The 12647-nt window shown below is 41.2% G+C and overlaps 1 protein-coding gene and 1 long non-coding RNA gene across 2 annotated transcripts in view; one reads left to right on the plus strand and one right to left on the minus strand.

Moving 5' to 3' along the window:
- Nucleotides 1-7687, minus strand: part of LOC106034531 (uncharacterized) — an 81918-nt gene extending 74231 nt beyond the window's left edge. Inside the window, exon 1 of the long non-coding RNA XR_007161209.2 lies at nt 6902-7687. This is a non-coding gene — a long non-coding RNA (uncharacterized lncRNA). The remainder of the gene's footprint in view (nt 1-6901) is intronic.
- The window catches only part of IQCA1 (IQ motif containing with AAA domain 1), a 105190-nt gene that overhangs the window by 85285 nt on the left and 7258 nt on the right, over nt 1-12647 (plus strand). Inside the window, 3 exon segments of the mRNA XM_048058326.2 lie at nt 107-306; nt 8705-8791; nt 11775-11952. Of these exon segments, the coding sequence (XP_047914283.2) occupies nt 107-306; nt 8705-8791; nt 11775-11952 (465 nt within the window).

The following is a 12647-nucleotide window of genomic DNA, read 5'->3' on the forward strand; positions in this document are numbered from 1 at the left end:
ATTCGCATTATAAAATATTTACTGTGAACAAAAAAGTAGAATCATTCCATTACCTTTATGGCAGACTTAAATGAAAGCAATAATAGTGCCATATGACTTTTTACAGGTTCCCAAACAGTTCATGAGAAGGCTCCTTTGGTGAAAGCCTTATTACTGGCTGGACCTGCTGGTGTTGGAAAGAAAATGCTGGTCGATGCCATCTGCACAGAAACAGGAGCCAACCTCTTCAATTTATCTGCTTCCAACATTGCTGGAAAATATCCAGGCAAGAATGGCCTGCAAATGATGCTTCACATGGTTCTCAAGGTACCATTTTGTGTACTTCCCTGCAAAGTTGTTTCAGTTCATCACTTCTTTTATAGTACAAATAGGAAATTGTATGGTAGTTCCTTCATACTGAGTTCTGGTTTCAGCAGGTACACCACTCACATAGGATCCAAAGGGGTGCCAACCCATATTTTAAATTGCCTTCTTGTTTTCAAGTCTTCAAAACCACTCACTGACAGCCAGTATGTGTGCCACTGTAGAGGATGTAATGCCCCTTGAGAAATTGCTTATAGTAGCCATATTTTTCACATTAACATTTATGCAAGCTGTGTGTTGCCTCAAATATGAAAAGCATCATAGATAAAGAAAATTCTGTTCTCTGTTTATATGCACATCGGTCAGGAATGCTTGCCATGCAGCATTTAATCAAATACTAGACTAGGGGTGGTCAAAAGTTTCCTCTGGGACTATCGCTGCAAAACAGCTCTCCCCTGTACTGTACTGCTCTGTTTACCTATCAGCAAGCTTCTCAGAAGAGGGAATCTTAGTTCAGGATTACATTAGCAGAAATGTATGAGAAGTCTGGAAATGAAAGAAGGCATATGAGCTGTGAAAAACATATCCCAAATCCTCATCAGAAAGGGAGACTATCCTGGCAGGATTTCTTCCACATTCTAAGTCCTCAGCATTTCTGCTAAGGAAGGAAGCTGGTAAACATTTCCAGAAGAAATACTCTTAAAAAGAAAAAACACAGCACATACACTAGAAAAAGCCAAATGCAATATTTTTCCAGTGCCAGAGGCCTACTAAAAGACTGTATTCAAATTGGCTTTCCCTGGGATTTATCAGCTGTATTTTATTAAGTCTAGTATTATAGTAGGTTCTCTGACAGGTGTCTCCATCTCCAGAAAAGACAGGTTCCTCAGTTAAAAGTAAAGCAATCCCCAAGGACCCCAATTTCTTTCTGGTCAGAGTAGTACCTAAGGAAAAGCTGTGATGCTGTGATCATGGCCCTTTGATAACACTGGATCTAGCACTCCCTGTCACAAGCTAGTGCCATCAGACTAAACTAATACTCCCTCCCCTCACTCCATTCTGCACATTTCACCCTTCTCTGCTCAGTTTCTGTGCCTTCATCAACAGCAAAGCACATCTGGCTGCAGGCACAGCACACACACCATCCTTTCCATCATCCAGTCCCTGCTGGAACACAAGGCACTTAAACACAGGAGAAAGGAGGGCAGTCATTTTCACTCCTAAGAGGTTCCAGCTGAAGATATTAAGGTGTGTTTTTTTATATACATCTATACATAATATACACTAGCTGAAACATACATAAGAGGTATATATACACAATATAAACATATACATGTTTGTATAATCATACATAGAGATAGATGCTTAAAAACCCTTATTTTTTTCCAGATTACACAAGATCAAATGGTAACATTATCCAAAATTAGGAAGAAGCTTAGGGAAAAGCAATCCAAGCTTACATCTCTACTATAGCTCCTGCAAAAGTAGCAATGACACTTCAGGGCACCTCCATAGGGTACCAGGATGGAAGTTGCTCACAGTCAATCACATGGAATAAAGGCTGTCCAGGCACTTGCTTATCAAAAGGTGACTCATTCCAGCTGCAACAGCAGTACTGCTCCACACTCCACTCCTTTAATAACAGAGCAAATAGCAGAGCACAGTCTCTTCCCAAGGAATGCTCATCTGCGTGCTCATTTCTCTGCAAGCTCATATTGGCATAGCACCTGTCTTAGCATTGTTCACATCAACTACATTTTGTTTCCATTCTTGACTCTTTTGGTTGTTTGACCTCTCCCTGCCATCTTCTGTCCACATGACTATGTCACTAATTTGTCCCATCTGTTGATTATTCTCAGAGCCAGGCTGGAAACGATCCTCCATCTACACAGCTAGCACTCTGAGGCTGCCACCACTAAAGTTACAGTCCCTCTTTCCTTGGTTTTGAGGATGCTAAATGTCATTTTCCTTGTCTCTGGGAAACTCAAGTCCCTACCAAGGCCACCTACTCCTCTTGTCTTACCATCAGTTGCTGCTTCTTTCCAGTATCCAGTAATCCCATCCAGTTTGATAGTCCTGCACCCGGGACAGAATAATTTCATGCAACAGATTGGTCAAGTTATTTCTTGACCAATGAGCTGAAACTCTTTGAGAGATCTCCATCCTACCTGTCATCTTGGTCAACTACCAGGTCAGCTCCCATCTTTGATTTGGTCTATGATACCGGTTGCCATGTCTCAGAGCTATTTCTGTTGTGCCCTTCATAACCTGGAGCCATATCCCCACAAACATCCACCATCCTTCAAGTTTTGTATATGCGGCGATGGCTGAAAGTCATCTGGCAACAGTTAGAGCACTGACAGAGTAAGTCTGCCATCACACTGAGCAGTACTGTCATAATAATCCTTATTCTCCTACTGGTCTGTAGCCATCTATTATGTTTCCAGTAGTGCTCAGAATCCGCCTTGTACAGCTGCTAGCACAATCAAGTCCTGTGCTCTAAAGCAATATAGAAACTGGATTATACCATACTCTTAGACACCATTTTCTTAATCACTGTTGATTAACTGAGAATATCAAACAAGAGGGAAAAGGATAAGCAAACCTTTATCCTGATTTGCAGGTGTCCACTGTTACCCAAGCTACAGCAAATGCAAGACAGACACATTGCAAACAATTTCCTTGACATTAGAAACATGAACACTTTCCTGCAAAAAGCTATTTTCACCCATGGTGAAAATATCAGGTATACATACTTGCTTTATTGTAAGACTACAGTAGAGTGGTATGTACAGCATACAAGCCGTGAAAGCAAATGGTATCCTGCAGCTGACATGCAGTCTGAGAGCTGTAAATATAAAATGCTACTGTCAGAACTACTGCAGTACATCTCGTTGAAGTGCTTTGCATGCAGATGATTACTGAAGGATTCACCTGATCTCTATAATCGGACACTTCTGGTCTTTTTTTTGCAAACAGCAACTGTGACTGTTGTCAAGCAAGCTTTCTGCTCCAGCTCTCCAGAAGTGCCTTATGTGAGTTAGTCAAGCCTACAGCTGTAAGTGAATGACAGGAAACATGTCAGTTACGTTTCTGTTATCATACAATCCATGTAACCACTGTTAAACACCAGGATTTACTAAATATGAATTAATGGTGCTCTGTGATAAAGGTGAAGTAACCTTGCATTTTCATTTACTTATCATATCAGCAAACAACAGGGTTTCTATAATGAAAGGAAACTCTGGAGAGCATAAAACGACCGTCAGGAAACTTTCTGTCCACAACAGAGTGTTGAGTGCTGGCAGTTGTTTCATGGGAGACACCCTAAACAAGTGAATAGCACTGGAAAAAATGAAGCTTTAATTTGTTTCAGATGCAAGAGCCAAATTCATCCCCCACCCCCCTTATTTCTGGGAGGAAACTTGCAAGAGACATACCAGCCCTGATCCAAAAAAGAGGCTTGTGTGTTACTCAAAGCAGGCATTTTAAATGTCATATGGAGGAAATGACTTCTCATACCAGAACAGGAAAACACCAACATTTCAATCTGCCTATTCAAAGGAAATGTAGGGAAGATTAATATTGAATAGGAAAGCTATTGAAAAAAGCTGGAACACCAGGCCCAAGCTCTTGTGTCCTCCATAAAGACAAAGCCCACCAGGTCAGCTCTGCTTCTGAGAAGAAAGGATCCATCTCTAACATCCAAATAATTCCCTGCAGTACTCAAAACGAATCTCATCCTTCGAGTGCAAACCAAAACACCCTGGAATCTCTCAGTTAAGCCACATTTTCCATTTACTGAGCCAGCTTGAACTCAAATGGAGCTTTCTGCCAGCTTGTACCAACCAAGGGCTTGGCTCTCCCCTGTTCCCATCAAGGGAGAAACACTGCTGTAGCAGTGCTACAGCTTACAGAAAGGGTATGAAGGAAGATAGTGAAGGGAAACAAACTAAAGGAAATCCAGGAAGTATCATGGAGGAAACATAGAAGGCTGATTCAGTGACACAGAGGTGTTAAAACACAGGTAGTTCACAGGGCTTAACTCCAAGGCAATAAAAGCCACAAGCACTGGTCTTCCATTAGCAGCCATAAGGCAACTATCAGGTTAATCACTGCCAGAGTGAGACAACCCCTCTAAGGTCTTTCAGCAGGGCCACAAAAACAGAAAGCACATTGTGCAGAAAAGCCACACATGGGAAAGGGTTATGAGTGCAACACTGACCAGGCTAAAAGGTTGGGAAAGCAGTGGTCAGGAGGAAATACCAGCACAGAAGTCGTATGTGTATCAACAGCTCAGCATACGCTGTGCAGCCGCCTGTACTGAAGGAGGAGTGCTACAGTGCTGCAGAAGTATTTCAACACCATCATTAGGAGCCTGCATTATCAGGCTATTTGGTTATGCTGTTTAGCAGATAATACTGAATAAAAAAGCATTATACTAACCAAAAAAATGATTGAGCTTATTCAAGTCCAAATGATATAATCCTTGCGTTTAGAAGCAACGATTTTGAAATCTAGTACATTGTCAGAAATCTGTATTTAGTGCCAAAAAAGACCCTTTCATTACAACTGAAATTTGGAACAGCACCCTCAGCCTTTCTTCCAGCTGTCCGGAGCAATTCTTTTGTCTTGGTACAGCACAGCCTGCTAAAAGCCTAGCTCCTGGAAGCAATGAGCATCACCAGTGCTCAATTTGACTTATTTCTGTGACGCAAAAGCTTTACACTGCTACTCCAATGTTGAAAAATTAATTGCATCCTGTTAGAAAGTATTCATAGTTATTTTCTCTCTGCCAAACTGGAGTACATTGGCATCACCACTGTAGCACTGAAATACTTGCTCCTGCAGTTGAAGTCTGATCAGAGGTTTCAACATCTCTCTGCATTAGCTGTTTTGGAGCATTTTCATGAATATATACTCCAGATTGAGCAGTTTTCAGCAACAAATTCATCTTCAGGAAAACTTAGACTTGCATCTTTTAACAAAATTCCTTCAAGTTTAATCAAAACCTTCAAGTCTGGAAGAGCCATGAGCAGGCAGCCCCTGCTAGAATCGGGTTTCTGTATTTTGACGTGAACTGATTTCACTGTTAAACTCTGGCCCTCAAGTGTGAAAACCATAACCCAAGCTAACAAAAATGCTGATTGATCTTTGAATATTGATAGACAGCAGGAAAATACTCTCTCAGTCTTCTGGAAGAGCAAAGGAAGCCTCCATTGCTCAGTGCTGACCATCAGACAGCAGCTTCCAGAACAGACAGCTGCTGACTCAGTGCAGTATTAGAAGGGTTAAGGAGCCATCTACTGGCAGCTCCAACAAACTGGAGAATGCAGCAAAGCTAATAACATTTCAATTACAAATTAATTATGTACAGTGCATTTAATTATCCATGGATTCAAACTGTCCATGGATAATTCAAATGAAGCACTTTCACAGGGATGTGCAGTCTGCTACATATCTGCCAACAATGTAAATTAGATGCTGATAGATTCTGGGTGCCTGATCTGGCAATAGGAAGATGACTGAAAAGCAGCGTGCTGAATTCAGTTACATTAGCACCTACCAATGCCAGAAAAATAGATTCAGGCCACTTTATAGATTTAAGTCATTGCCTTAAAACAGAAAGCCCAGGAAAATACCTGTTTAAGAGCCAGCCAGAACTGAGCTTATTCATTGTATTTCCATGTAATTGGTAGGGAAAAAAAAGGGACAAAAAGAAGACAATGAAAGGTGTGAAAATACTGAACGTTCTTAAGAGTTAAAATGAAACTCTAGGCTGATTAAAACCTTCAGGCTCCATTTTAGAGAGCTGCTAACCACTGAAGCCACCTCTGAGCCAAATGGGGAAGATCTGCATCTCCAAGCTGCAGCAGCCCCACTGAAGAGATGACATGGCTCCCTTTGAAGTACCTAAGCAGATCTCAACCACTGCCAAAAGCTCTAATAGCTTCAGTAGCCTCCCCCATCCTGATTCCCCACGTCACATCACACTGCAGCATCAGACACACAGGTATGGAGGAAATGCTGCAGAACAGCTACACTGCTCCCCAGATTTCATACAGATGCAGCACCTCACAGAGCAAAACACACAGCGCTTCTTTACATTAGCTTAAACAGAGCAGCAACCCATGTCAGTATCTGAGACATCACCAGGGTCATAAACATGAACAACAAGAGGAGAACGCATCACAGCAAGAGCAGATCCCGTGGTGACAGAGTCTACCAGGATGGTAACGCATGCACACACAGCTGGTAAACTTGACTAGACAGCATGCCATTAGCCCAAACCCCAGCCAGGGAAAGGCAGGTTTCAAGGGGAGCAGTCTCAACTTACCTCATCTGACATCCTCCCCAGGCACACACAGAAAACAGGAGCAAAAATTCATTGTTATCTTATGCTTCAGAAGGTAAAGGGAACCATTAGAAACATCAGAAGAGCCCAGGTGATAATCCATTCATTAGCAGTACTGAATTTAGTAAGGAACTCTGAATCAGTTTCCACACATTAGAACAGATTTCAGAGTCAGTACATGAAATGCAAATATTGTTCTTTAAGAAGGCACAAGTTTACTTTAGCAACTAACCTACAACTTACCTTTTTCTTCCCAAATTTTAATTATCCAAAGAACACCCATCACTCCACTATTGCTACATGACCACTACAACATCACTCTTCTCTGCTTGCTGCCAGACCTATTTATAAACTGCCAGGCACTGACTGAATTCACCTGCAAGTGCAAATCAGTGGGGCTGATTTGCATTTCCTGCAGGTGTCTGAGCCCTTGGCTAACAGGATACTCAGCAGAAAAACCCTGTGTCTAAGGCTGCTGCACAGTTCAATTCAATGAAAACCCCAAGCTTGCCCTCTCCGCTGTACCTTATAGAGTATGCAGGCTTAGGAATATAAAACAGACCTCTGAAAATAGATAAATAGAAGATAGATAAAAATCATCTGACCTTAAAAGGCCAGTTAGTATTGCTGTACTATTTTAATCCGTCATTTTATTCCAGCTTGCATACTCAATACATTGCAGGACTGAGAAGTTACCCTTTAAAGTTGTACGTACAGATAAATGTTCACATAATTGCCTAGGTGCACATATCCATTTTTGCAGGATATTCATATTATTTTTCATGATATGATGCATTGTTTTCTTTAATCCTCGTTATTAATGCTAAATAGTCCCAGCTTTCTAACAAAAGAGAAAGCTTTATTTTCCTTGATGAAGCCATTCTGAACTCGGAGGTACCACTTGACATACTCTAGGGCTGACATGTAGCTGCAAATAAAGTGCCACATGCCAAAGATGGCATTGTTTCCACCTCACCCCATTGGCAGCACAGCAGAGCAAATAAGTTTAACAGCTTTCATCTACTATTCTTTTCCCCTGTCTTCCGTCCATTTTTACTGTACAGGCACACACACACTCTTGGTGCTTTTGAAATGTGTCCATAAAAATGAACTGTGGGTCTTTGAGGGAAGATGTTCATGACTTAATTCTGCCTGCGCTGTCTGTCAATCAAACACTAGGCTTATGATAAATACAACCTATGGATTTTGTACGCTTCCTTCCTGGAAACAGCAGCTTCAACTAGGGAAAAAAAGGGGAAAAAAAAAAAAAAAGCAGGAAAGAAGAATGCTGCCTCATTACCCGTTGACTCCTCCAGCCATCACTTCTGTTGCTGAGTGAAGCAGCAGAGCTCAGAGAGCCACTGGAAAGTGATTAAAATTTGGCAGTAGAATGTCTAAACCACTGGCGTTTCTATAGCAATAGGGAGAGTGCAAGATGTGAAAAAGCCTGTAGCATTGCTGCCATCCTGCTGTGAACCAGAGGTATAGTGCTCTGACTTTGGAGCTGGAAAGCCCAATTCTGCAGACCCCCCTTCAAATTTAGCTGGCTCCATTTTCATTCTAACTGCAAATTAAACGCTATGTTGTAATCCAGAAGATTGCATACCAGCCTATTTTGCCTAAAGATGAGCATTCAGTAGCCATGTCTTGCCTCTCTCCCCATCTGTTTTGCCCTCAGAAAACTGGGGAGGGATCCTACGGGCAACCAGCGTAAAGCTGCTGGTGGTCTGTTTGCCACTGACCTCCAAGTCCAGGCTTTAGCAGCTGAATTTGGGTTGGGAAATGCAGCATAAGCATAGCAGTCAGTGTGATCTGATTTGGGTTGGGTTCTCCACGTTAGATTCCTAAACAGAAACCATTTGATTTGCCAGGTCTACTGAGCAGAGCCAGTGCTATCAATGAGTGCTGAACGTTCCTGGAAAAAAGTAAACCAAGCCAATTTTAACTGCTGAAATATGGATTCAAAAGCATAATTACAGGCACCCAGGTATGAAATTGTAGCCATTTTAATCAACTTCTTGCGTTCTCTCTCCCATTTTCTCTTAGGTGGCTAAGCAGCTGCAGCCTTCAGTCGTGTGGATTGGAGAGACAGAAAAAACATTTTATAAAGCAGTGCCGAAGGCTGAAGAACAGGTGAGTTGCTCCCTTTTTATTTCAGTGCAGATAATTTCTCCTGTTGCCTTACAGCCGACACAAAGGAACAGGTGTATTTCTTAGCTTAGCACATACCAATATGACCAGACCTGCCAAAGCTTGCTTGATAATAGCTTGTCTCACTAACATTTTTTTTCTTTTAAGAGAGTCTTGTGACCTCTTGGGGGCTCTTAAGAAGTCACATTTCTCTCCTACACACCCATACTTGCTTTATTTAAAAATAGTCCAGTCGCTGCTCATCAGTGCACTGAAAAGCAGAAGAGAATAATGGAGAATTTCAAAATATGAGGCGAGAAACTAAAAGTTAAGATGAGCTTAAATTGTTCAGCTCTATTAATTTGAGAAATTGGATGGAGCCAAAGTGAACAATAAAGGAACAAGGATAAATTTCCACTGTGAAAACAAAGAGCATATATTAAATAGTTATGTTTACAGATTATTTTCTTTGGGCTCCCGGGAGTCCCATTTCCATTGCTTCCATTCCTTCCTGTCTTGTGTAGCTTCCCCACTAGAAAGAAAATTAAAACACTGCCCAATAGGCACAGCAACTCAGCCACCACAGCAGAGAGCAATTCCCCTGAAATGCTGATTAGGTTCATGCTGCTTGCAAAATATTTTGATTTTATAGCTCCACGTGAAAAATTAAACCTTTTTTTTCCTAAGGCAAGTCCTGAGTGTCTAGGCTACATGATGGACACACACCTGGTGTTTTGGAAGACCTCATCACCTTGGATGAGGCTGTTAACTTCTGCGAGGGCTGCACGAGCTGATGGGTGTGCACTGATTGATGCCCTCTGGTGGTCCTTACACCGAAACCAAACCTTTCTCTTGGGCTCAAATTTTCACAGCAGGTGCAGATGAGGATTCAGATTAAGACTAGGGACCAAAGATTGCCTGGCGCACTCATGATTTTTAACTGTTTTGAAAGCCTCCAGTGAGGAAAAATTTCTCCCCATGCCCTCCTCAGAATCAGGAGTATCACCTCTGTCCCTGCAATCCAATCACTAGATCTGCAGGTATTTATTGAAATGTCTCCTGTGCACTTGGTGCGAGTGGGGGGCTCCAGGCTTGGAATCACTCATGTCCCACTTAGCTCACAGCATAACCAGTATTCAGAGCCAGACAGCATGAAAGAGGAGGGACAGGCAGAGGCAACTGGCAGTGTGGGGAGCCTTCCCTAGGAGCACTCAGGAGAGGTGGGTTTTGGAGAAGACGAGCTAAATTAAGCCCTCAGAAGTTGGAGGGACTGGAAGTCACTTTACTAATCCCAGCATGACATTTCTGGTACCGTTACTGAGAACTTGGTAAAAAGACAACTCAAATTCTTCAAATACCCACTCAAAAATAGTCTCTCTCCTATTCTCTGTAAGGGACGCAAAGCAGTCAAATATCCAATATGTTATGGTAAGCCAGTTGCCAAGGATGATGTGCAAGCAGTTCAGCCACTCATACTTACGCAAATAGGGGTCACCTTCACAATTCACCCCACTTTTCTCCAGCTCAGGTGCATGTGATGGCTGAGATCCTGGCTTGCCTGTTTGACAGCTTCTCTTGCTGCTGATATATTTCTTTCAAGGCGGAGGAGATATTATTAGCTTTCAGTACATATCCATTGAGTGTGTGCACTGTGGACACACATCAGTTTCAAAAGCGTAACAGGAGCTGCTGGCACACAACTGCCAGCCTATCTTAGTAGGCTTAACACGAGAGTGGAACTTTTCACTTGTGTCTGGAACTGGCACGGCCATTTAAATTTTTAAAATTAAGATGAGCACATCTAACAAACCATGAATTAGTGCTAACAAACCATGAATTAGTGCGAATCCGTGGATATTATGTCATCCAAAAACTTGATGTCCAAAATGCATGGAATAAATTAGGACTTATTTTCATGAGTAAGGGTTGAAAAAGGAAGCAGACATTTAAAAATAAATAAATAAAAACTCTGCATTTTCTAATAGTGTCTATTTTCCCAGCAGAAGACACCTTAATAACATAAGGAAGGCTGGTCTGAAATTGAGGCAAGGTTTCTCAGGTACCTGTTTACTATATAGTAAAAATCACAAGGTGACCCAGTGAAAGGTTTTCAAGTGGGTGTGACTGACTTGGATGTTAAGTCTCAATCATTTCTGGAGGGGCCTCTAAGTCATTAGACTTTTCTGAATACAATATACCACCCTAACCCATTTATTCATTTATGGCTTTGTTAACTGTAGAGCGACATCACAGCAATTTGATGAAGCTTCTCCAACCAATACTCACTTGAGCATTATCAAATGTAACTATTCAATAAGAAGTTTTGCTCAACAGTCATCTGTTGTGTAAACAGTAGTTCAATTTTTATAGTAAGGTCAAATAGTATTTATGACAAAGAAATGAATGTTGAGTTCAAAGAGCTTGTGTTCCTGGATTAGAACCTCAGCAAACTAAAATCGCAACAGAAATCAGGGAGCATATCTTTCACATTTAAAACACTGGTAGGGGTTGGTAGATCGTACCATCCAAGAGCTGTGAGGATTCCAGACCAGGTTACACACCCAGCTAATTTTTCTATCTGTTAAGATTCATCAGGTGCACAAGTCCAAGCAATATTTCTCCTTGAACTGAAAATCAGGCTTTCCTTCTTTAAATGAGTTGTTGCTTCGCTCCTGCTTTTCAATAAGAGGACCAGCAGATGGACTAGTAAAAGACACAAGCACCCAAACCCACTAATACATAGGCAGAAATCAGCTTGAATTGCAGAAGACAAAGGCTTTGTACTTAGGTTGAGAATCTAGTCTGTTTATACTAAATGCAAATAGGCTTCTGAAAAAGAGCCCAAAATCCTGTTGTATATAACATGTCTATGTACAATGTACATGTCTACATTACTTATATCTAACATTGCTTCACCTCGTTCACTCTAAATTGTCAGTATTAATAACAATTCTTGCCTCCTTGTGTTTACATGTACACTCTGAAGATGAACCCAAAACGTCTGGAAAAGATTCTCCCCAAATTCCTTAAGGCTTTGAAAGCACAGGACAGAGTGCTGCTAGTAGGAACCACCAGACGTCCCTTCGATGCTAATCTTAAACCTTTCTGCAAAGTTTACCAGAAAATTATTCTGATTCCTAGGCCTGACTATGCTTCAAGATTTGGCAAGTATTTCAAATCATTGTGACAATTACTACTGCTTAACATCCATGTTTATTGTCTGGTTATCCTCAGAACTGTTTTTAAATTCGGTTTGTACCCCAGGTACTTCTCAGTTCCAGATAATTTAAGTAATACTAGAACACGCTACCCCAAAGATCAGATATTAAGAGTGGAAGTTGGGAGAATGGTTTAAAATGCTCTCCTGTGGTGACTAACATTTCTTCTCAAGTTTTTGTTTAGAGTGCATTGAAATCAGCCCAAGCTGTTTTTTCACTAAATGAATAACAGGATCCTTTTTCAGTGCACGTTTTTTATTTTAAGCTTTTATTTTTACATAGGGAATTTCTGTTGTTCCTATCTAGTTTCCAAATTCTAAACAATACATTTTTGGGCCTCTCCATAAACAGAATGATGTCTGGAGGATTGGGTTTTGTTGCTATCAAATTCCATTTTAGTACTTACAAATCATGAGGGACATTGTAGAGACATTCAAGATTTTGCATTTCTAGCCTACCAAATGTTTACAGTGATAGACAGGCCCTTCCAAGGTCTGATAAATTCATTGAGTATCAGCAATGCTGCAAGTCAAAGCTTCTAAGGAGAACGGTGTCTTTTATTCGACCAACTTACATGGCTAGAAAAAAAGACAAACTTTTAGGCATGGAAGTTTGTCTTCAGGTTTGAACTGCCTTGAAGT

The sequence above is a fragment of the Anser cygnoides genome, chromosome 6, assembly GCF_040182565.1.
Source record: "Anser cygnoides isolate HZ-2024a breed goose chromosome 6, Taihu_goose_T2T_genome, whole genome shotgun sequence".
Taxonomy (NCBI): Eukaryota; Metazoa; Chordata; class Aves; order Anseriformes; family Anatidae; genus Anser; species Anser cygnoides.